General features: G+C 39.9%; 6 protein-coding genes and 1 long non-coding RNA gene across 12 annotated transcripts; 5 read left to right on the plus strand and 2 right to left on the minus strand.

Moving 5' to 3' along the window:
* Positions 1 to 391: 391 nt before the first annotated feature.
* Positions 392 to 6,215, plus strand: LOC129759368 (uncharacterized). 2 transcript variants are annotated; one of them, XM_055756800.1, is made up of 2 exons: positions 392 to 1,513; positions 5,728 to 6,215. In XM_055756800.1, exons 1-2 carry the CDS (start codon positions 475 to 477, stop codon positions 5,730 to 5,732), a joined length of 1,044 nt encoding a protein of 347 aa, XP_055612775.1. In that variant the 5' UTR covers positions 392 to 474; the 3' UTR covers positions 5,733 to 6,215. The 2 variants fall into 2 exon arrangements, 1 of the variants encoding a protein (XP_055612775.1); XR_008740164.1 differs by lacking the exon at positions 392 to 1,513 and adding an exon at positions 2,101 to 2,870.
* Positions 4,031 to 5,435, minus strand: LOC129759369 (uncharacterized). The gene is made up of 4 exons (XR_008740165.1): positions 5,277 to 5,435; positions 5,135 to 5,207; positions 4,971 to 5,059; positions 4,031 to 4,916 (listed from the first exon to the last, which is right to left on the minus strand). It is a non-coding gene; the product is annotated as an uncharacterized LOC129759369 (long non-coding RNA).
* Positions 6,216 to 8,185: 1,970 nt separating the features above from the next.
* Positions 8,186 to 12,524, plus strand: LOC129759367 (endoplasmin). Its single transcript, XM_055756799.1, has 2 exons — positions 8,186 to 8,372; positions 9,684 to 12,524. The coding sequence occupies exons 1-2, from the start codon at positions 8,327 to 8,329 to the stop codon at positions 12,020 to 12,022; spliced, it is 2,385 nt and encodes a 794-aa protein (XP_055612774.1). The 5' UTR covers positions 8,186 to 8,326; the 3' UTR covers positions 12,023 to 12,524.
* Positions 12,525 to 12,968: 444 nt separating this feature from the next.
* On the plus strand, positions 12,969 to 16,077 carry LOC129759363 (bifunctional purine biosynthesis protein ATIC). 4 transcript variants are annotated; one of them, XM_055756794.1, is made up of 5 exons: positions 12,973 to 13,056; positions 13,152 to 13,188; positions 13,983 to 14,119; positions 14,187 to 15,555; positions 15,627 to 16,077. In XM_055756794.1, the coding sequence occupies exons 3-5, from the start codon at positions 14,101 to 14,103 to the stop codon at positions 16,009 to 16,011; spliced, it is 1,773 nt and encodes a 590-aa protein (XP_055612769.1). In that variant the 5' UTR covers positions 12,973 to 13,056; positions 13,152 to 13,188; positions 13,983 to 14,100; the 3' UTR covers positions 16,012 to 16,077. The 4 variants fall into 4 exon arrangements, with proteins under 4 accessions (XP_055612768.1, XP_055612767.1, XP_055612769.1 ...); XM_055756793.1 differs by having other exon boundaries at positions 12,969 to 13,188; positions 13,968 to 14,119; XM_055756792.1 differs by having other exon boundaries at positions 12,969 to 13,188.
* Positions 16,078 to 17,033: 956 nt separating this feature from the next.
* Positions 17,034 to 19,019, plus strand: LOC129759365 (uncharacterized). Of its 2 annotated transcripts, none has more exons than XM_055756795.1 (2): positions 17,034 to 17,685; positions 17,750 to 19,019. In XM_055756795.1, the coding sequence occupies exons 1-2, from the start codon at positions 17,479 to 17,481 to the stop codon at positions 18,833 to 18,835; spliced, it is 1,293 nt and encodes a 430-aa protein (XP_055612770.1). In that variant the 5' UTR covers positions 17,034 to 17,478; the 3' UTR covers positions 18,836 to 19,019. The 2 variants fall into 2 exon arrangements, with proteins under 2 accessions (XP_055612770.1, XP_055612772.1); XM_055756797.1 differs by having other exon boundaries at positions 17,041 to 17,685; positions 17,765 to 19,019.
* LOC129759366 (CCR4-NOT transcription complex subunit 11) lies at positions 18,892 to 20,024 on the minus strand. Its single transcript, XM_055756798.1, has 2 exons — positions 19,515 to 20,024; positions 18,892 to 19,453 (listed from the first exon to the last, which is right to left on the minus strand). Exons 1-2 carry the CDS (start codon positions 19,971 to 19,973, stop codon positions 19,022 to 19,024), a joined length of 891 nt encoding a protein of 296 aa, XP_055612773.1. The 5' UTR covers positions 19,974 to 20,024; the 3' UTR covers positions 18,892 to 19,021.
* An 828-nt stretch (positions 20,025 to 20,852) lies between these two features.
* LOC129759362 (AP2-associated protein kinase 1) lies at positions 20,853 to 24,632 on the plus strand. The gene is made up of 2 exons (XM_055756789.1): positions 20,853 to 21,194; positions 21,256 to 24,632. Exon 2 carries the CDS (start codon positions 21,466 to 21,468, stop codon positions 24,532 to 24,534), a length of 3,069 nt encoding a protein of 1,022 aa, XP_055612764.1. The 5' UTR covers positions 20,853 to 21,194; positions 21,256 to 21,465; the 3' UTR covers positions 24,535 to 24,632.
* The last annotated feature ends 6 nt before the right edge of the window (positions 24,633 to 24,638 follow it).

A 24,638-nucleotide genomic window follows, 5' to 3' on the forward strand; every position in this document is an offset into this window, starting at 1 on the left:
ATTATCCCTCTCCCCCATCTTCTCATGTTTAAAATACTGATTTTCGAAGGTAAAAAAGATTTTAACATTAAATTTTTTAACCTTAACTCTTGCGGACTTTCACCAATATTGAATAATTTTCTATATAACCTGTTGTCTGAAAAAATCATGCACTTTAGCCATGGAGAAACCAAAGTTGAACGAATTAGTTACATGGGTCTACCCTAAGGCTCATGTTTAAGCCCCCTGCTATACAACTTTTATGTCCGAGAAATCGATGCTTGTATGGCACAAAATTGCACGCTAAGACAGCTTGCGGATGACTGTGTTGTTCATATCACAGGTAAAAAAGGCACTCAAATTAAACCTCCGTTACAAGAAACTCTAAATAACTTATCACATTGGGCCAGGAATCTAGGCATCGAGTTTTCGCCTAGTAAAACCGAGTTAGTAGTTTTTTCAAGGAAGCATTCCCCTCCTCAAATAGAGCTCCTTATGATGGGTAGAACTCTAACTCAATCTCTTAGTTTTAAATATTTGGGTGTCTGGTTCGACTCTAAATGCCTCTGGGGAAAACATATAAGGTACTTGACTCAAAAATGCCAAAAGAGAATCAATTTTCTTCGAACGATTACTGGAACCTGGTGGGGTGCTCATCCTCAGGACCTCATCAGGTTATACCAAACAACGATACTGTCGGTCATAGAATACGGAAGCTTTTGCTTTGGGTCCGCCGCGCAAACCCACTTGATTAAACTAGAACGAATACAGTATCGTTGTTTGCGTATTGCCATGGGTTGTATGCAATCGACACATACGATGTGTCTCGAAGTACTGGCGGGAATAATGCCGTTGAAAAATCGGTTCTTCGATTTATCGCTACGTTTCCTAATTCGAAGTGAAACTATGAATCCTTTGGTGATAGAAAATTTGGAAAGGCTTATGAATATTAATCCGCAAGTAACATATGTAAATAATTATAAAACTTTTAGTCAATTAGAAATAAATCCTTCTTTATTAAATTCGGACACGAGTCACTTTTACCCGAGTAGCAGTTCCTTGATAAGATTCGATCTGTCCATGACCGCTGACATCCATGGAATACCAGATCACGTCCGACCCAACATTATTCCTTCAATCTTTGCTTCAAAAGTACGTGAAATTGATCCTATAAAAATGTTCTTTACTGATGGTTCTAGAATCGACAATGCGACTGGCTTCGCAGTGTATAATGAGGGCTTTGAAGCTTCGTTCAAGCTTCGAGAGCCATGCTCCGTTTACACTGCTGAACTAGCCGCTATTTACTGCACCTTAAAACACATTCGCACACTGCCCGCAGACCACTATTTCATCTATTCGGATAGTCTCAGCTCCGTTGAGGCAATTCGATCGATGAAACTGATGAAGCGCTCTTCCCATTTTTTGCTGGAAATTTCAGGGATATTGGGCGCTCTGATCGAAAATTCGTATAGGATTACCTTAGCTTGGATCCCGTCTCATTGTCTTATCACCGAAAATAATTTTCACTTTAAAGGTAAGTGACATCTGGAGTGAATTTGCGCCATACGTAAATTCATGTGAATTTTAAGTGACCGGTCAAGTGAAATCATTTAAGTGAGCGATCAAGTGAATTTCAAGTGAATGGCAAAGTCAATTTCAAATGTTTGCTCAGGTCATTAATATCTTTCAATTGTAGTGGTTTTTAGGTGAAATTTCGGAATATCAAACATTAATCAACTTTGTTTCTACAAAACAATTATTATTATTTATTAAAAATACAACGTAAAAAACGTCACTTTTTCTTCTTCAAAAAGATTTTTCGTCTTCGAAAAATCATTGACTTACTCACTTTGACGAGACATTCGGGTTGATCTTTTCTGAAATAATAATTAAAAAATAAAATAAATTTAACTAGTATTTTTTGTTTTGCATGATACTTACTTTAATTGCATTTGAATATTTCCAAAATAAATCATCATCGGAAAACGTATCCGAAACCTGATTGCTTTAAAAAGGGTCTCTGCGACGTGTTAACCGGTTCACACGATGTTTCTGTCGGTCGACCTATGGAAAATATCATTGTTTTATAACATATAAATTACTTTAATTCTGCATTTTTTTTTTTTTTTGTCTCTCTTTTGGCTCAGACCTATCGATCCAGAAATGCCAAGTCTTGTGGATTTTGACTGAGTTCGCGTATATTTTTTTTATAATTTAAAACGACCGTTTACTCTCATTGTGTGGGGTTAGAGGTATGTTTTACCAGTTTATATGAGGTGAAAAGATATTTATTTTGAATTGACTTGGTAATGTATATAATGTATCTTTAAATATTCTTTCCTGTACTCCTTAAGTAATCAGACAAGGTTTCATACTCGGTAATGTTGTTACTATTTAGTATTTCGATCAGATCTTTATTACTGTTTAGGATATTGTAGTTAGCTCTTAGTTGGTTGTAAATTGTACAATTGTATAAGATGTGTTCAATATTTTCCACCGTTTTACAAGTCTCACATAAGTCCGTACTAACTAGTTTCCACTTAGCTAATCTTTCTTTTGTTGCTGTGTGTCCTGATTTTATTCTGTTAAGTAATATTGTGTCTAAAGTTTTTAATTCAAATTGGTCAAACCATGGTTTTAGTGTTACTGTTTTTGTGTGTTTAAAGAAAAATGTGCCCTTTTCCTGTGATATGTTATTATAAATTGTTTGCCATTCGTTTAAGATATTTTGTTTGAGATTTATTAAGAGATCGTCTTTAGTTAAGTGAAAATGTTCTATTGTATTACGCGTAGTTCCCATTTTAGCTGCATGATCTGCTCTTTCGTTACCGATGTGGCCAGAGTGGCCTGGTATCCACTGAATTGTTAAGCTTCTGATATTGCTGTTTTTGGTAATGTATTTTATGTTTGTCGCTATGTGATTGTTTGTTTCGGTTCTTTTAAGCAAAGTGCATGCACTTTGCGAATCTGTTAAGATTACAGCATCTTGGATGCCTTTATTATTTATATATTCGATGGCCTGTTGTATAGCTATCAGCTCGGTGTTCATAATCGTAAATTCCGGCTTTAATCTTCCACTATAGGAGATTTTCTCTTGTGAATTCTGCATCTACCAACTCAAACAAACCTCTGTTGTTTCTTTTCCAAACAACAATGAAACAATCAATACTGACATTGTTGACATTCGCTATGCAAAAAATCACTTGAATTTTAAGTGATGGGCAAGTGAATATTGGCTTAAGTGACCGGTCAAGTGGATTTCAAGTGAGCATCGAAGACATTCAATGCCGGTCACTTAAAACTCAAGTGATGAGCTAGTGTATATTGATTCGGTCACTTAAAACTTAAGTGAGAGGCAAGTGAAATGTACATGAGCCACTTGAAATGAAGAAATTCACTGCGTTTTCACTTTTAAGTGATTCTTCTAGTGTTTTTTAAGTGTGAATTTGGGTTCAGTGTACAAGGCAATGAGAAAGCGGACTCATTGGCTAAGGTGGGCGCGTTACAAGGTGAAATCTTTGAGAGGATAATAACTTACAATGAATATTTTTCAATACCTCGCACTTTAGCGATTAACGCTTGGCAGTCTAGCTGGGATAATGGCACAAAGGGACGTTGGCTCCATACGATTATCCCTCAGGTTCCGACGAAGGCATGGTTTAAGCATTTCAACATGAGTCGCGATTTCATTCGCGTGGTTTCTCGGCTCATGTCAAATCACTGCTGGCTTGACGCGCATTTGTTTCGTATACAACTAGTTACAAGCAATGTTTGTGTTTGTGGGGATGGCTACCACGACATTGATCATGTTGTGTGGACGTGTGAACGGTTTGATCGATCGAGGGCTTGGCTACTGGATACCCTTAGGGCCCGACGTAAACCACCTGGTGTTCCAATTCGAGACATCTTGGCAAAACTTGATCTTGAATATTTGTACCCTATGTAAAATTGAAGGTTGGCTTTGGAAGAAGATGTGAAGTTTTCTTCTCCCTGCCAGGCTAGCTCAGTTGAACCCAGCAAAAGGAAGTTTCAAATGCTTTCAATAAATTAGCAATTCATAAATTTGTTTGTGTTCATTTTCGTAATTTGTATTGTCAAACCATTGTGTTATTTAATTTTGCAGTTTCAAAGTTGTCTACTCCCTCAATGTCTTGTTGAAAGGCTCGAAAAGCCTGGTTGCCGAATCATCCTAGTTGGTCATCCTGACACCAGATGTCGCTTCACTGACGCAGAGACGGATTTGGTAGATGGACTTCCGAGGATCGCACTTTCGAACTACAATTCCGCGGCATTCTTGTTCGTCCATCGCTGAATTGATGAATCCGGAACGAACTCCCGGACATCGCCTTGAGTTCTCGTCAATGTTGCCTCGGTGTTCTTTCATCCGCTGACAGGACAGGTGTGGCGACCGTGACAAGACAATTGGCTTCGGAGAAACCAAGTTGGACCCACGCCCCTCTGGATGCTGCTGGCGTGACCGTACACCGGGAACCTGGCCTTGATGGGACCAAAATGGACCAAAATGTTGCCTCCTTGGACCCCAGACTCCGTCCTCCTGGAAACCGTTGGTATTTTGGCTCACCGACGACCTGACAGCGAAGCGGGGCGGGCACCACGAATGATTCTGTAGTGTGCGGGTCGCCGCTCGCCAAGAATCCACTGATGTCGTAGCTCGCGATACAATTTTGTCACAAGATGGCAGGAAAGAGGTCAGAGCTGACCTAGTAGAGTCCCAGGCACCGCTCTTCTGGAATCTACAGGTGTTGTGGTTCTAACTATGAATCCTTGGATGGAGACCAGGAAAGCCCGTTGATTGTTGGGGCAAAAAACCAGAAGTTGCACTTCCGCGTGCCCTTGCTCAGGCGTGCTGTTGTGCCGTAACCAATTTCCCTTAAGGAAAGAAGAAAAACGAAAAGGACAAGAAAGAAAAAGAAGCCCTAAGGCAGCATGCCATTAGTAGGAGCTTTTTACGTGTTCTTCCGGATGCTTACCCTTTTGTTAGGGGCTTCTTTGTGCGGTGCCTTTTCCTGTTTTTTCCGTACAGGTTAGCTCCGCCTTCGAGTGCCGCGAGCGTTTCGAGCTGTTGGGATTTGAAAGCACGGAATCAATGTTTGGGAATCTTCCTTTTTCATTATTTGTCACATTCGACACTCACCCGAAATTGTCTGCTGGTTGGTTCCCTTTTCAAGTGGCTTTTTCCGTTCTCCTTGTGCCGCGAGCGTCGTGAGCTGGTGTGATAGGAGAACACGGAATTAATTATTCTGTTGGGAATCTTGATTCGCACCTTTTGCACTCACCAGAATTTGTCTGCTGGCCGTTTTCTCACCGGCTTGCTGCGGCTTTAGCAGCGTTTTTCTCTGCTCGACGACTGCTGGCACGAGCGAAGCACATTGGAAGATGCCGGAACCACTAATGACAATTTTCGTTTGGTCGTTTTTTCTTTTCCTTTTTTGTTTTGTTTGATTGGCAATAGCAGGGTTGTATTCTTGTTCTGTTTTGTTTGCCCAATCGGCTGCACTGAGAGTAAACTATAACAACTTTTGGGTTTGACTGCATTTTTTGAAATTTTAATGAACACATTATTTATTCCGAATTGGTTTTCATTTAAAGTAAACCAAGTTTAAATTGAACCGTAACACCTATCTACAAATATCTTAAAATGTCTGACTTGGTCGTTTAGTCTTCCTTCCTTCGTGGCTTTTCCCCTGTATATGTACCCTATTAATGTTCATTTCATCTATTCAATAGAGTAACCTACCGTCCAATGGGTTCCACAAACTCCACCAGAAGTCTGGCCAGGAAGACGATAATCTGAAGTAGCTCCAGCTACAGGAAGCCACCACCGAGCCCAGATGGAGAAATGTTTCCGAAAGTGAACCCTAAACGCTCCCCTTCCCAACCCCCAAATAAGAATACAACTAACAGTTGAGTCGCCGCGACTATTACGGCTCCCCCTTCTACTAACATAGATTAATAAAGTGATACACTCGGCAAAACGAAACTTTATAAAAAGTAAAATGCCTTAATAAACAAACCTATGATAAAAAAAAAAAAAATTTTTAACGTTCTTCAAAACGGAATTAATATCTATCCAAATCGCTTCTTAGTACTCATTGATGATATGATAAAAAATGATTTTCTCCTCTGCGCTTGTTAACTGATGATCTACCTTGTTCACTTTATTTTGTTCAAAAAGTATAACTTATATTATGCAAAATATACTCCACTTAGTAATATTCGTCGGGATAATCAAAATTGCATTTTTAAATCAATTGAGAAAAAAAGTAAAATTTCCATCTTAAGGTTGAATTGACTTCTTGGGGGTATTATTTATTTACATAGTATTCCGTCTCACGACATAACTTGACAAACATTCTTGGGGGTAAATGTACCTAATATTCGGTAATCCAACGGTTATTTCACGGGTATTACACAAAGGAAAGGTTACAACCCAGTTTCAATCATGTTGAAGCTTACAAATTTTAAGCTGATTTAGGTTTGCTTATCACATTCAGCAAAAACTACATCATCAAAATAGCTGTGATTAAACCGAAATTTTTAACGATCAATCGTTACGTAACGATGAGCATACCTCCTCCCCCTCTCCCTTATGTCACAATTCGTAACACTCGAGCTTACTCCCTCCCCCTGGGAGCGATACGTAATTAAATTTTATCTTTTAAAACGAAACGCTTAAGTACGATACGGTTTTTTTGACGAATTTTCAAAGCTTATTGTTTTCGAACGTTTTGCACTTTGTCATTCTACATAACGCCTTAGTTCCAATAGTTAATAATATGATTGTATCCCATTTACCCGAAAACCATTGCCCAGAATGGATTTTCCCCAGAATGACAAATACCCGAAATCAAACCCCAGAATGAACCATTTCCCAGAAAAAAATTCCCCAGAATGCACCATTTACTAGAATTTTTTTTTCCAGAATGGACCATTTCCCAGAATTTTTTCCCCCAGAATGGAACATTTACCAGAATGGCACAAATCCCAGATTTTTTCCACTAGTTTTTTTATTTGTTTTTTTTTTTCTAACGAATTCTCGAATATTTCATATGATTCGAAATTAATTTTTTCAAAATGATTTTTTTAAATGAAACAACGACTTTGAAATTTTCCAACTAAATTTATTTTAGAACCAATATTGTGCTTTGTTTATGGTTTGGGTACTTTAATTGATTCAATGCTTACCATGGTCCTTTAAAAAACCGTTTTGGTATCCGACTCCTCACGCTGCGCGTTCGAACTTGAAAGACGTTTTGTCCTTCACGCTGTCGCGTGGCGGACGGGGCTAAAGGATCACCCCTAGCTTTCACGCAGACCTAGGAAGCCCCGGCAGACCTAGACCAATGTCTTAGGGCCGCCGCTTCCGACGGCGGGTCGGCGGCCTCCTCGGATTTGGGAGCTTCGGCGGCTTTGTGCCGCCTCAGCCCCTTCATCCTCGTTGGATGCGGCTTTGCCGCAAAAGAATAAAGTTATGAAACTCCATTTTTTTGTAACAATTCCTTTTTTTTTTAAAATAATTTCTAGTAAGGATAAATGTTTTCAATTTTCTGGGAAATGGTTCTTCTGGCGAAAAAATTTCTGGTACATGGTTCATTCTGGTGGAAAAATTTCTGGGAAATGGTACATTCTGGCGAAAATTTTTCTGGGGAATGGTTCGTCTGGGGAAAAAAATTCTGGGGAATGGTTCTTTCTGGCGATTGGAATTCTGGGGATTTTTCATTCTGGGCAATGGTTTTCGGGTAAATGGAGTACAACCTAATAATATTTAAAGAAACGTATGAAATTTCATTAAGGTCCTATAAAGGTGTGTTTTTTAGTAAAACACATAAATTGTTGAAGACAAGATTATCATTATTTTATTACTTCTAGCCTTCTTTTTTTATTTGAAAATTTTTGGTTACGTACGACATATTTTTTTGCGTGTCTCCATTCGCTAATGTTCGCAGGGGTGTAACAAAAGCTATGCATTAATTGTTCCCAAACTTTGACAAAACTGGCTGCTTCTGCAGCAACCCTGGCAGCCAAACAGAGTTCATCAGCGGTTCATCAGCGCGTACCGGTGATTCTGACCAATCAGGGAACGCCAAATCGTCCCATCGAACATATTTACGGCTGTGTGCGTACCGGGCGTGTTTGCTCGACCATAGTTCACCCATTTTAGAGCGCATTTATTTGACAGTGAACAACCCGAACGTTCCGTAGTCGTCGATTAGTTCTGAACCGAATAAGGTGTGTGTGAACCAAGCACAGCGTTTCGTGAATTTAGTGCTTTTTCTGGTCCTCGAGGAAGGAAATTTCCTAGTTCTGATCCGGATTTTGTGCCAAGATGAAATATCTGGTACTACTAGTACTAGGAGTATTCCTGTTTACAGGTGAGCGTTTTCATTTTGTTTTGCTTAAATTAGGCGGCGGGAGTTTTCCAATGTCTTTTAATGGCTCGACTAATGTTCGTTTAATTATCTGTACGGGTCATGGAATATTCCCGAAATATGTTAATAATGGCTACGTGTACCCAAAAAATATCTAGCTTCAACATTCAATGGTCATTAACGGGTAAATAACTGAATATTGAATAGGCCCATTTCAATGCATTAAAAATTTGAACTAATTTTGCTCTTGAATATAAATATTAGTGTAACTTGAATAGCACTTAACATAAAATATACAAAACAATTATTGAAATATACGTATGTATGTGAATTCTTTTTGTACCATAATTAATATTGTAAAAAAAAATTGTCATTGATAAAAAATTACCTTTTTTATATTTTTTTCGTTTCTGCATCTTTGTATCTATAAAAAAGCCACGTCAGTCTGTTGAAGACGTATTTCCCCATGCTTAGCACAAAATGAAATACACGAAACTTCCCCATAGCGATAACATTCATGTTGACTTGTTGGGAGTTCAACGAAAATACAACCTGTTAAAAACCCCGGTCGAAAGAAATGATGCGATACGATTCGCCAACAATTCTTGATAATCGAAACTTTGTAAGCTAAAAAAGGTTTAGAATTGTTATAAATATTTGGCATCTTTTTTACAATTTATGCACTGATGCATCTTCAGTTAAAACTGTCTATATTATTTTCAAATCATAACATCAATCAATCAAATGCAATATATACGTAGTTATAAACAATAATACGTTATTTTTATGTTATAAATTTAATCCTTATACAAATTCAACGCCTTTCCAAATGGTTACACGAACCCGAGCACTAGCAAAACGAGTAATTTGGTGTGATAGAAAAAATAATAAACTAATATTTAATAAATCCTTGTTATTATTTTGAAGTTTCAATGCAACTCCTCTGAACAAAATAACAATTTCAATTACTTAAACCAAAATAAGGGCTTGGTTTCAATAGACACATGATAAACAATCGAAAACACAATCCTGTTTCCAGAATGTCCTGGAAGGAACTAACGAATCTCGCGAAACAGATAAATATTTACTTTCTATAGACACGTCAGTTTTTCTAAAAGGACCACGTCCTTATTTGCACAGAGCACATCTGTTCTAACTACGATAAGTCACGAAGATCAACCAATAATGTCAAATATGTTTGCTAACCAAGTATATGTTCCAGCAGCTGTGGTGTGCAAATACAATTTATTTAAAAAAAAAACTAAATTCCTATTTACAATTTAACGAGAAACTAACGAGATTTTTTTTTTGCAGGAATTTCCACGGTCCGTGCCGACGATGGTCTCGATGCCGAAGATTTACCAGTGGTGGAACAAAATCTGGGGGCCTCCAAGGAAGGTTCCCGTACCGATGCCGAAGCACTGAAACGCGAAGAGGAAGCCATCAAGCTGGACGGATTGAATGTTGCCCAGATCAAGGAACTACGGGAAAAGTCCGAAAAATTCACCTTCCAGGCGGAGGTCAATCGGATGATGAAACTGATTATCAACTCGCTGTACCGCAATAAGGAAATCTTCCTGCGTGAGCTGATCTCAAACGCATCGGATGCGCTGGATAAGATTCGATTACTGTCACTGACCGAGCCAGGCGTTTTAGATTCCAATCCAAACTTGGAAGTTAAGGTGAAGGCAGACAAAGACGGCAAAGTGCTGCATATCATAGATACCGGTATCGGCATGACGAAACAGGATCTGGTTAATAATCTGGGAACGATCGCTAAATCGGGAACGGCTGACTTCCTCTCGAAGATGCAAGATACTAAAACAGAAGGTCAAGACGTCAACGATATGATTGGTCAATTCGGAGTCGGCTTCTATTCTGCCTTTTTGGTGGCAGACCGTGTTGTTGTGACCACCAAGCATAACGACGACAAGCAGTATATTTGGGAATCAGATGCAGCCAGTTTTAGCATCGTTGAAGATCCTCGTGGAGATACTCTGAAGCGGGGATCTCAAATTTCGTTGCACCTCAAGGAGGAGGCTCAAGATTTCCTAGAAGAAGACACAATCAAACAGCTGATCAAGAAATATTCGCAGTTCATCAATTTCCCCATCTACCTATGGACCAACAAGGAAGTCGAAGAGGAGGTCCCGATTGAGGATGAACCAGCAGAAAAACCAGAAGCAAAGGATGAAGACGCAGCTGAAGAGGAAGATGGCAAGGTTGAAGAAGAAGCCGAAGAGGATAAGCCTAAAACTAAGAAGATCAAGAAAACCGTTTGGGATTGGGAAATTATGAACGACAGCAAACCTATCTGGACGCGAAAGCCGAACGATGTTACGGATGATGAATACACCGAGTTCTACAAGAGTTTGACCAAGGATACTTCGGAGCCACTAACGCACACTCACTTCATCGCCGAAGGTGAAGTTACCTTCAAGTCGCTGCTGTTTATCCCGAAAGTTCAACCGTCGGAAAGCTTCAACAAATATGGCACTAAATCAGACAACATCAAGCTTTACGTGCGTCGTGTTTTCATCACTGACGAGTTCAACGATATGATGCCCAATTATCTCAATTTCATTCGAGGCGTTGTCGACTCCGACGATCTTCCATTGAACGTTTCTCGTGAAACTCTACAACAGCACAAACTGATCAAGGTTATCAAAAAGAAATTGGTACGCAAAGCGCTGGATATGATTAAGAAAATCGATAAGGAATCATACGAAAAGTTCTGGAAGGAATTCTCCACCAACATCAAGCTTGGTATCATGGAAGACCCTAGCAACCGATCCCGTTTGGCTAAGCTTCTACGTTTCCAATCATCCAACGGCAAGAGTGCCAAGGAATACACCAGTCTGTCGGACTACGTATCACGCATGAAGCCGAAACAGGAACACATTTATTTCATTGCTGGCGCTAGTCGTGCTGAAGTTGAAAAATCGCCATTCGTCGAGCGTCTCCTGTCACGTGGATACGAAGTTTTGTATCTGGTAGAGGCCGTCGATGAGTACAGTATCTCTGCTTTGCCTGAATTTGACGGAAAGAAATTCCAGAACGTGGCCAAGGAAGGTTTCTCTCTTAATGAATCGGAAGAGTCGAAGGCAAAATTCGAAGAACTGAAAACTGAATTTGAACCTCTTCTAAAGTGGTTGAATGATGTCGCTCTCAAGGATAAAATTGCTAAGGCTCAAGTGTCCGAACGTCTATCGAACTCACCTTGTGCCTTAGTTGCGTCTATGTTTGGATGGACTGGTAACATGGAACGACTTGCTTTGGCCAATGCTCACCAGAAAACCGACGATCCCCAACGTCAGTACTACTTGAATCAACGTAAAACACTTGAAATCAATCCACGCCATCCACTGATGCGCGAACTGCTTCGACGAGTTGAATCTGACTCGGAAGACTTGGTTGCCAAGGATATGGCTGTTCTGATGTTCAACACTGCGACTCTTCGTTCCGGATTCCACCTTCCGGAAACAGCAGATTTTGCAGACAGTATCGAACGTATGATGCGTCAGACTTTGGGAGTTTCGCTGGACGAACAACCCGAACAAGAAGAGTTCTTCGACGATGAGGCAGCCGATGCGGATTCCAAGGCCGACGATGACGAGGAAATCAACGCCGACGATGAACATGATGAACTGTAATCGCCATCCCCCGATGGTGCGCCAGTGTGAATGTGTATGCGTGTTTGAATGTTTACAGCCTTTCACAAAACACATTGAGAGAGAAAGGACTGTTTTAAAGTCTGATAAACCTTTCGTGTCCGGAGTGTAATTCCGTTTAAGTCTTATTAAATCTATACTTCAAGAACATCTTGTGTAAGGAAAAGGGCTAATTTTCCTAGCTCGAAACGATAGGCTAATATTATTGTCCGTTCATAGTGGTTTAGTCAGTAAATATTAAACTTGCATTTCTTAGGGAATCCATGTTTTGTTCAGTTAAGAATAAATGTTTATCAATGCAGATCCATTTCTTTTTTTTGTTGAAATTCGACATTGTTTTCATTGAATCACGAACAAAAGAATGTAACAAAGGACGTGAAAATACAATAACTAAAAAAGAACCTCTGTGTAAATCCATTCAAAAAATAAATAAATAATAATAAATAATAAATAATAATGGAAAATAAATAATTTATGAAATCGACGTTACCCAGTTTGCTTTATATGAGAAAGTATAAACCTTTTGATCGTTATTGTTTTACGATATGAAAGTAGTTTTTTAGTCGCACGGCCAGATATTGCCACTAATGGATATGATTTGGGATTAATTTAATTGGATTGGTAATTTTCCTTTAATAAAATGATACAGGAAAAAAGAAGTCATTGAGCTTTCACATTGAGTCATTGAGTCACAGCTTTCACATTTCACAAAAAAGTTCAGGTTCTTTGAACAATACAATTTTTACGAAACATTACCAAATACCTTCAATAATCAGGAATCAGTTATTTGACGCGCACTGTAAGCGTTTGATAGTGTTAGATTGATGTTGAGATATACGTAAACTTGCAAAAGCAAAAAATTTAATCTCACATTGTAAACTTGCGCACACATGCGAATGCGCGAATAGTTCCAGTCCAGTCCAGCTTGAGGATCTTTTTCTGTGTCGCTATTTGCGATTAAATTTCCTCCGTTTGATATCAGGCCGGCGAATGAAACCAGTTGATTTAGTTTGGTTGTGAGTATATCAATCACCGGCAGCTGGAGGGTATCAAAAAGCCCCTTTTACACGTGTTTAACAAAAATTAATTTTATTATTCCAATAAACTCAAGCTTATTCAATTTAGCTTTAATCGTTATCAATATCGTGGTGAGTAAACATTGAACAAAAGTTTTATTCTTTTAGAACAAATTAGTGTAATTGAAACAGGCAACCATTACGTTAAATTGAAATGGTTAGGGTCGAATTCAAGGACAAACGTATTTCGGTAGTTATTACCATTTTCTTTCATAAGTTTCTGATAAAAAAACAACCTTGAGCGATAGAATGTAAAAAAAAGGTTCTTCGAGACAGCATTGCCAAAAAATACTTTTCGGGTATTTATTCCTAAACACCCTAATTCATATGCTATTTTGTAAGTATAGAAATAAATTCTGTTGATTAGGACATTTGGAGCAAAAATAATCTCTGATTATCAAGCGTAGAAACGATTCCTTTCGTTCAAAATATGAACCATTTGGAACTTTCTTTAGAAAACACTAAAATTTCATTAAAAAAGAAAGTTTTCTCAAAACTTAAAAAACAACTATTAACCGAGCAACTACCCACTGGAATCAGTCCTTGTTTGAAACTATTGATCTCTCCTATCAAAAGTATAAATAATCACGCGAACCGAAGGGTTACTGCAGCCCGTGACCTTTTCCCTTCGATACTGAGCTTTCAATGGAAAGCAGCTATCAACAGTGGCGATGCGATGATCCCCTGCGAAAAATATTCTCGTAAATATGTTGCTTAAACCGTAAACCTCGTTGAAGAAATATAGTTTAGAGATAATACTTTCTCTGGTGCTGATTCAATTCTTATCTGTTCAACTTACGTTTTTTTTCGTTTGGCTTTTTCGACGAGCTAGTAGGTATTTATTCTTACAGACTATTTAATTCCAGAAAGTGCCGGTTCAGCACTGTTACAAGAGTCGCATCATCCTTGGGCATTAGTTCGATTTCAATCGTTGGACTTATTGGTTCGCAACTGTGCGCATTTCGCTTTTTGAACAGATTGAATATGGCTAGTGGTAGAATTGGTATGTATTGAAGAGTATTTTAATCATTGCTTGTTGTAATAGGTATTGATCGCTCAAATCTTCCCAGCTATTCTAAGCGTTTCGGACAAAGGAGGTCTGCTGGAGTTTGCCAACGGTTTGAACCAGTTAGGCCTTAAGCTGGTTGCTAGCGGTGGTACTGCCAAGGCTTTGCGAGATCACAAATTGCCGGTGCGAGATGTGGCCGACATTACAGGAGCTCCGGAAATGCTCGGTGGTCGTGTCAAAACTCTGCATCCGGCCGTTCACGGTGGCATCTTGGCACGGGAGACTCCCTCCGACTTGGGAGATTTAAAAAGTCAAAAATACGAGTTGGCTCAGATCGTGGTGTGTAATTTGTATCCGTTTGGATTAACAATTTCCAAGCCAGACGTTACCATTGCTGACGCTGTGGAGAACATCGATATCGGTGGTGTTACATTGTTGAGAGCAGCAGCTAAAAACCACAAACGTGTCACGGTTATCTGCGATCCACAGGATTACGGTAAAGTCCTCCAGGAGATTAAGCAGTTTGGTGATACTACGGAAACAACTCGTCAACTTTTGGCATTGAAAGCTTTTACTCATACGGCAGAATATGATAATCTCATTTCGGACTATTTCCGCAAACAGTATTCGGGTGGAGTTTCGCAGCTCAATTTGCGCTATGGTATGAATCCTCATCAAAAGCCAGCACAAATTTTCACCACCCTCGAAAAGTTGCCATTAAAGGTTGTAAATGCATCACCAGGGTTCATAAACCTCTGTGACGCTCTGAACGGTTGGCAGTTGGTACGAGAACTAAAGCGAGCTCTCGGTCTTCCTGCTGCCACTAGTTTCAAACACGTGTCTCCTGCTGGAGCTGCCGTTGGAGTTCCGTTAACTTTGGATCAAGCGAAGCTCTGCATGGTCGATGACCTTTTCGAAAGTCTAACTCCATTGGCTACGGCTTATGCTCGAGCACGTGGGGCTGATCGCATGTCATCATTCGGAGATTTTGTTGCATTGTCAGACACTTGCGATCTGGTAACCGCTAAGATTATTTCTCGTGAAGTGTCCGATGGTATCATCGCACCGGGATACACCGAAGAAGCTCTCGAACTGCTCAAAAAGAAAAAGAATGGGTCGTACTGTGTACTTCAGATAGATCCAACCTACGAACCGAGCCCTATCGAACGGAAGACTTTGTTCGGACTTCAAATGGAGCAGCGCCGTAATGATGCTGACATTAACAAAGCTCTATTTACAAATATCGTTTCAAAGGACAAAAATTTACCTGATGGTGCCTTGCGCGATTTGATAGTCGCAACTATTGCCTTAAAGTACACCCAAAGCAATTCTGTTTGTTATGCCAGAGATGGTCAAGTCATTGGAATCGGAGCCGGTCAACAGTCCCGCATACATTGTACCCGCCTTGCTGGTGATAAGGCAGACAACTGGTAACTATCACAACGTTTCATTTTTTTTTATAACAGGTTGGTTACTAATGTTTTTGAACAAAAAATTATAGGTGGCTTCGTCAGCATCCTCGTGTAACTTCCATGCAGTTCAAAAAGGGAGTCAAACGTGCCGAAATTTCAAATGCCATCGATAACTACGTGAATGGAACCGTTGGGAAGGACATGCCGGTAAAGCAGTTCGAATCGATGTACGAGAAAATTCCGGACTATTTGACTGATGCTGATAAACTAGCGTGGGCTAAGCAACTGAGTGGCGTTTCACTCGGCTCTGATGCGTTCTTCCCCTTCCGGGACAACGTCGACCGGGCCAGACTGAGTGGCGTTTCCTTCATTGCCAGTCCAGCGGGCTCGACCAACGATGCTGGTGTCATCGAAGCTTGCAATGAACATGGCATTGTGATGGTCCATACCAACTTGAGATTGTTCCATCATTAAATGTTTAACCCGAAAGGTTAATTTTCCTACAAAAATCCATATCATATTAAAATTCCATTCTTTAAACTTATCTTTATAAATGAAAGAAACGATTTAGAAAATTTATTTTTTCGTTACTTATTGCAAATGCAGCATGTCAGTCATCGTAAAGCTTTTAAGTAAGAAAAATCGTTTTTATTTTATTGTTTTTGTAATCTGCGATTCAAGCGTGAGCTTGTGAATAATTACTCAAGAAAAAATGTGTAAAAAGAATTTAAATGTCTAAAAAAAATCCATTACTTAAATTCTGTGTGGAATGTGTAGTTTAAATTTAGTGTGTTTATTTCGTCCCGCGCATCGCTACACGGAAAATAAAAAAAAGGTAAAATTTAACTTTTTGCGAGGTGAATTTTTTCCACCCCTCTTTCGAGGTAAATTTTACCTTTTTTTCATTCACCTAGCAAAAAGGTAAATTTTACCTTTTTTCAATTCACCTAGCAAAAAGGTAGATTTTACCATTTTCTCATTCACCTAGCAAAATAGTAAATAATACCGTTTTCCCATTCACTGATTTAAAAGGTAAATGCTTGTTTGTTTGATTGGTTTCTTCAATAATAATTAATTTAAAAAAAAACACAATTCATGAAACAATTGGTATTTATTTGAAATAAATAGGGAGTTACCTAATATTTATTTTTGAAATAGATCACCGTGTTCTTTAAAAATTGTTGAGGCAAGTCCTTTGTTCGCCAAGCTTGTCAGGTCCGGCTTGTCCGGAATAATATCTGAAGGCTGACGGGAATACAACACGAAGCTCTGTGGGCCGATCTGAAACAAATGCAAAGTATTATGAAGAGAACCAGCACAGCTAAATGAAATCTTAGAAAACACTTACCATTTTGTTCCGATTTTCACATATTGTGCACGAAGCAGAACTTGTTCCTCAACGGCAAAACAGCTTAACCTCAATAAACGGATTCGTCAAATAGTTACTTTTTTCGAGATGATTTGTACCGTTTTGTTGAGCTCAATCCAGGTCAACTTCACCTCGCTACGAGGTAAGTTTTACCTTATTTGGATTTACCTTTCTTTCTAGGTGAATTATACTTTTTGATTCAGCTCAATTCAGGTGAACTTCACCTCGCTACGAGGTGAAATTTACCTTTTTTGGATTCACATTTTTTCTCGGTGAATTGTACCTTTTTTCATTCTTCGTTTCAGGTATATTTTACCTCGCTGTGAGGTGAGTTTCACCTCGAATAGGTAGAAGTTACCTTTTTGGCTTTTGCAAGCATTCACCTTTGCTGTCTCGGTAAATTTTACCTTTTTATTATTTTCCGTGTATATTTCTCTTGCACAATACTCAATCCCAACTCCGACATGAGACATTGAATAAATTTTTAAAGGTGTCCCGTTCCATATAGTAAATAAATTCAATTTTTATTTAATTTTTAAATTCACCAATAAATGTAGCTAGATATTCATAATATGAATAAATCTTGGAAAACGTTTGATGAGCTTAAAACTTCTCCTGGAGCGAGATTAAGAAGGACACAGCTCCCGAAAAACTTTTCCATCAGATCTACTTCGAGCCTCAATGCATCGCGTGTTATTTCTTGTCTCAAAAAAACCGAAGGACATTCTCAAACTTTGGTCAAGAGGAAAACGGGAGTGTTATCAGCTTCAAACGTTGAGGTAAGTTAAGTTATTACATTATAACGAAAACAGGAGTAAAGTAGGTATTATTGCTATTATCTAGTATAATTATTTTCAGAATTCCAATAATTCGACTCTAATCGAAGATACTTCCGTTGAAGAAATTTCCGAAAGTTATCACAGTGATCAGGAAAATTATCATACACACAACAATATCTCTCCGACATCTTTCAACAGGACAGCAATCACACAAGAAGAATCGGATCTCGAAGATCTTCCCGATGATGAATCTCTGGACGTTGAAAACATTCCAGAGACAGACGAATCTGACGGCGATGACTCTGACTGTCAATCGATTCATTGTAAACGGATTAAAACATGCCGGTTAGATTTTCAGAGTAAAAAAAGTTCACGCTGCGGTAAAAGGATCACCGATGATTCGTTGATAGTTGCCAGCGCAGTTGAGAGAGCAGCGACCACGGAGAAATCATCCAGTTGGATTATGCCCATGTTCTCGTCCAACAAACAGGGATCGTATATTCCGAAAACACCGATCAACAAGAAACGGTCGAGCTGGCAGAAGTTGAACGAAACGTTTAAAAGCTCCCCAAAGATTGCTGGAGACAAGAAAAGTCCATCTCAACGAAAATGGTCATCATTATCAGAAACATTCCAGGACAATGATTCTACTATGATTGAACAGTTTGAACCGTCTCCCCAATTTCCTGGACCGAAAGAATTAAAAGAACAAACATCCGACGAAACGGTTGGTTACTTCTATGAAACTGGGCCGAGTTCTACAACTTCTCCAACTTCTTTGTTACGAATGAAATACCGAAAGGATTGTCCCATTTCGCAACTTCAGATGGTTTTGAAAGAGAAAAACTCAAGGCAGGTTTTTTGGCTTCACGAACGCCAAATGAGAGGAAATGTACGCGTCATAAGAGTCGAGTCAGTGGAAAAACTATTCGGTCGAATAATTCTGGGTTTCCACGATAATGATAAGGATGATACAGATACGAAAGTCGAACATTTTATCTATTTGGATCCGGCTGAAAAGCAGCTCCAATATTTGGCAAAGGGATCGCTATTAGATATTGAGTTTGACTTAGAACCGCACAGAATAAGTAAACGTAAAATTGTCCATTTGGGCGTATCGAAGATTCGAGTTCATCAATACCAAACTTAATGATTTGTTATTGTTATAATCATGATGATATAAATGCAGAGAACGCATCCGATACTTCTTGATGAGAAATGTCATAAAAATTATGTTCCTTGTAAAAAATTTGCAAAATTCTGAGAGAGATTAAATATATAATATATAAAAAACAAGAAAATATTTCGGAACAAATAAATTCGGGTTTACCTTACGTTATTTGATTTTATTCGTTGAGCTTGCGGTATCCGACTCCAGCTGTTTCAACAGACGATATAGAGCTGCGGCTTCTCTTATCCGGCTGAATTCTACACAGAATGCTTCCAACTCGATGCACAGCTCACTCGTTTCGATGATGTGGTTCCGGATCAGACTCTGCAGAAACACACAAACCAATCGAACCAGCCTATTCTGCAGGTACCTATCCTTGATGGCCTCGCAAGACGAGATACAGTTGCTTATATAAAGATGTATGAATTCTGTTGGTAACTCGACGGAGGTGGTCAATCGATTAACCACCTCCATTGAGTGCAGCGACATTTCCATGTTCACAAGAACGGTAAAATATTCCGTGATTTGAGGGGAGTGGATCAATTTCAACAAAATTTCTATAGCTATTAATGGGTTGAATTCCACTAGATCCGGAAGCTGCAACAAAAAAAATCAGTCTTAATTTTTTTTTACAAAACAAACCCAAAATTCGAATCACCTTATCGGGTGTTAATCCCACATTGTGCACCAACTCTGGATCCTTCTCCAACTCCCGTAACAAATCGTTTTGATCTTGAATACTAAGCGCTTGCTGGAAGGACTGTGTGATCAGCTGTTTCACATCTTTTCCGCCAGCTTCATCCGTTTCTTCCAACTCGTGCGTTGAAATACTGTCGAACGACGAAGCTTCTTTGCTAAGCTGTTTGATAGAGCTATTGAAAACAGGACGATGAAAGGCCGGATTAGTTAAATCCAGCCAGATCAACTCATCTTCACAGCTGAGCAGAGGTGGAGCGATAGTCATAAATTGGGTGCCAAATCCATTGGTAAGTATACTGCCTGCCAAACCAACGGGAAATGTGGCAGCTGCTATGGGAGTTGCACTGCTGTTACTTCCCAGGCCACTACTGGCCAAACTGTGGCTACTTTCAGGCCGTTTCGGAATCCCTGCTTCCATCTTTTTCTTCTTTTTTCTGCTGACTGAGGATGCACGCACATCAAATAAAAAACGGAAAACAAACAACACGCTCAATATTAAAAGCTTATTCTATAATAGCATTAAACTAAACACGCTACCCGATAAAAATTTAACGGCGTGTTCTTAAATTGATTGTTTTTGGGTGATGCGTCAGTCGATCGATTTTTTTGGTAGATGTCAAATTATTTTCCAATGCTTTTGCATGCGTTTGTTTATAACTTACGAACGCCAGCATCGATTTAAAAAAATCACCTTGAAAACATCAATAATTTAGATAAATTATTTACGAACACGACGTATACACAACGTTAAATTATTAAACTCCCACATTCCTCATTCCGCATGCAGTTATATAAATAATTATTAAATTTATTCTGGATAGAAGAGGGAAAAAGCTACTTAAAATCTCCAAACTGAATAGAAGAGCTAAACTAAACTCAAGCTTTTTTATGTCAAGGTCGTCTTGCGAATATTTTAATGAGTTTAATTTTTTCTATCACTGATTTTGAATACGTATTTGAAAACTTAAAACAACCCATGTTGGGGAAAGTGAAACGCCTTATGTAGCTGCTCGTTTAAATCAGCTCAAACTAAAAGATAAAGTTTTATTCGTTTTAATATCTCTAATAGTGCAAGTATGTTTTGCTGACTTTTTTTTTAGCTTTCTCTTCCGATCGCAAACGAAAAAAAGTCTTCGCGCCGTTTTCCGCAGCTGTCAACTTATACGTCTGGCCAGGGAGGCCAGCTGTGCTCAGTGGTTTTAACAACCCATTTATGATTATCAAGTGTTAGTCGTGTCCTAGACAGCAGCTGTCACTTTTACCAAAAAAATCCTAAAACTTATGAGCATCCCTAAAATGATTGATGCGATTTCGTATTTTTTTCGCAAATCGAAAAGTTTTCTCCATCATCACGTAAACGCAAAAGTCGTGTTTTTTCTGGTGATTTCCGTGTTATCTCGATCGGAATTGTCCTTTACCGAGAGACAGACATAGCCTTAGGTGTGGCCGTATCCGGAAAGTAGTGATCGTCGAAAAAGTGGCTAGAAAAAACGTTCTCAATTAGGGAAATTTTTCTCGTGGAATTTGATTTTCTTCCTTAGGACAAAAAACTGCTCGGGCAGATTTCGATAAGAGGGTTGAAAACGGAGGAAAAGAATATTATCAGTGGATGTGTCTCTCGTCACCTTTTGTGATTCGAGTGAGTCATATCGGTTTTCTTCTGTGCTGCAATCATCCGATTTATTTTTCGTCTTGCATAGATGGATGCATCGATTTAGAAACAACAATGCTGCAACCTTCGGACATATTATAACTTCGAAGAACTGCGAGAAAAATATATCGCCTCAAATCAACACGACATTGTAAACCAGGAAAAGTGTACATCCGGAAGTGGGTGTATACGAGTATTAGGGTTAAAAGGGTTACGACAGCTGAAGCCTGGAAATTACCCAAAACAAGCTATCTCAACCATGAAGAAGTTTATCTCCAAATTTGAAAACAAAAGCGAAGCTACTCCAAGTAAGGAAACTAATAGCTTTGTTGGGAAGACTTTCAAGCTGGGCAAGGAAAATGTAGTAACAGTCGAGGAAGTATTAGCCGAAGGAGGATTTGCCGTTGTTTTCTTGGTAAAGGGAGCTAAAGGGGAAAGGTTTGCACTGAAGAGATTGTATGTGAACAATGAGCACGACCTGGGAGTCTGTAGTCGCGAGATCAAGATCGCCAGTAATCTCAGCGGTCACAAGAACATCATAGGATATATAGACCATAGTATCAATCCAAAAGGCAATGGGGTTCATGAGATCCTGTTGCTGATGCCTTATTGCAAGACAAATCTGTTGACATTGATGAATGCTCGGATTCCGAATGGATTTAGCGAACAGGAAGTTTTGCAAATATTTTGCGACTCTGCAGAAGCTGTCGCAAGGTTGCATCAGTGCCAGACTCCTATCATACATCGAGATCTTAAAGTTGAGAACATTCTGCAAAATGATATTGGTAATTTTGTATTGTGTGATTTCGGCTCTGCAACAGCCAGAATATTGAATCCAAATACTCACGGAAGAACTATTGTAGAAGAAGAGATTCAGAAATATACTACATTGTCCTATAGGGCTCCGGAAATGACTGATTTGTTCACTGGTCACGACATAACAGTAAAAGCCGATATTTGGGCACTAGGATGTCTGCTCTACAAGCTCTGCTTTTTCACTTTACCTTTCGGGGAGAGTGCCCTGGCAATACAAAGCGGTCAATTTAGTATTCCTGACGGATCCAAATATTCACGAGAACTTCATCAACTTATTAGATATATGCTGGAACTAGATCTAGAAAAACGACCCAACATTTATCAGGTTTGTGAGATTGCCTTCAGAATTGCTGGTAGAACAAATCCGGTGCGAAATCTTACCAAATCGTCCGTCCCGCCGATTGAAACATTGACAGTTCCGCCTTTTGAAAGCGAAACTAAACGTGTTCCATCGAACACACCCGGATCGGTTGCAAAAACAACGAAGCCAAGTGCACCAGCAATCATCGAAGGTACCTCTGTGGCTCCACGCCAACGACCCAAGGCATCACAGTCTGCATCGAATAGTAGTTTCTCCCTCGGTTTACCGCCCAATCCTTCTCCAAAAAACGTTCTATCGTCCCCAACTCCGGGTACTGTTCCTTCATCAACCCCGAAAAAACAACCGGAGACTGTTGCAGCTGTACATCCGGAACCATTCGTTGCTAAGTTTACGGATAATTTTCCGACACCAGTATCAACAGAAGTACCAGGAGCGAATTTGTTTCAAACGAATTTCCCAGATCCCTTTCGGGAAGTGGATAATATAACTGAGCTTGCTTCGGAACCGGCCTTAGCAAATCCATCGCAGCCGATTTCCGCAGTAACGCGCAATTCTTCTTCATCATCGCTTCTACAATCGCCTAGTCATGCTTCGGTTTCATCGCATTCAGCAGGAACGCCACATGGTACAGGAAGTGCTACCAACATGGCCTCAACCGGTATTCTTCTACCGCCAAAACCGGCCATTGTTGGCCATCGTCGTAACATGAGCGATACAACAGCCTTCAACAAAGCTTACACAACGGAAACATCGCAATTCCTTGCACCTTACGATGTGTCGTCTAATAATTATCAACCTCCGACTACTCCATCCAGTGGCAATGGTTCCGAACACAATCTACACTCAATTCCTGCTAACTTCGAATCGCGCTCCTCAAATCCTCAACTAAATCCAACTGCCCAACAACCATGGAATCCATTCGGAGATCCTACTCCGTTTTCTCAAATGACCGAGGATCACATTTTTGGTGAAGAATTCGACAAAATCCGAAAACAAGGCTCCCAAGGAAGTCTGCAAACTCCTTCAGGTTCTCAAACAAACTCACGGCATCCCTCGCTCCCGCAAGTTCAACCGATTCCTCTGCAATCTCAATTCTCTCCGGAAAATATACCGGACACACCCGACGATGATCCTTTTAGTTCTGCCCCTTTCACTCTTCCACTGAGAGAAAAAAGTCGTTCCCTCAAGCTAGGTTCCAAAAAAATGATTGTTATCGATGGCGGCTTCTCGAGTCAGCTATCAGTTCACGTAGGTGCTATGCCTGACAAAGATCCGCTCTGGAGTTGCCGCTTCAACGTCACCAACCAAGCTGCTGTCGTTGAAACACATCTTGATTACTTGAAAGCCGGAGCCGACTGCATCACCACGAATACCTACCAAGCATCCATTGAAGGTTTCATGGACTATCTGGATTTAAACGAAGAGGACAGCATTAAACTAATGAAATCCACAGTGGAATTGGCTAAACTTGCTCGAACGCGCTACTTGGCTGAAAAACAAGATTACAAATCACAAAAAATTCCTTGGATCGTAGGCTCGATCGGTCCGTATGGAGCCCATCTGCATGATGGATCCGAGTACACCGGAACCTACGCCGATTCTCTACCGGCAGCCCGTCTTCAAAAATGGCATCGCCCAAAAATTTCAGCTATCCTAGAAGCCGGTGTCGATGCCTTAGCAATCGAAACCATCCCCTGTCGAATGGAGGCTGAAGCAGTTTTTGAGATGCTCACTCTCGAGTACCCGACGGTGCGTTTTTGGATTTCATTCCAATGTAGAGATGGCATGTCCACTGCTCACGGAGAACCATTCGCCGAAATTGCAACGGCCCTGTGGAACAAATCCCGCACAACTCTAAAAAATCCTAACTTCCTTGCAATCGGCGTAAACTGTGTGTCACCAATTCACGCACTTCAACTACTAGCGCCCATCAATGCCCATCGACCAGAGGAAGACAAGATACCACTCATAGTCTATCCAAATTCAGGAGAGATTTTTTCTGGTAGCCACTACACCACATCCGATGATCTCGTTCCGCTAGAATCCTACATACCGCAGTTCATCGATCTAGGTGTAAAATTCGTCGGTGGTTGTTGTCGAACCACAGCCAGAGACATCAAACGAGTCAAGAAGGTCGTCATCCAACTGTATGGCGGTCGGGGAAGTCTCAGTGCCGCTGCAAATTCCTAGGGACTCGAGAAAACGGACAGCAATCGAGATGGTGCTGATCCGTTCGAAGACAGCGATGTTACCGATAACAAAACAGGCGATGATCATAATGAGGACACTAAGTT

This window comes from Uranotaenia lowii, unplaced genomic scaffold, assembly GCF_029784155.1.
Source record: "Uranotaenia lowii strain MFRU-FL unplaced genomic scaffold, ASM2978415v1 HiC_scaffold_142, whole genome shotgun sequence".
Lineage (NCBI taxonomy): Eukaryota > Metazoa > Arthropoda > Insecta > Diptera > Culicidae > Uranotaenia > Uranotaenia lowii.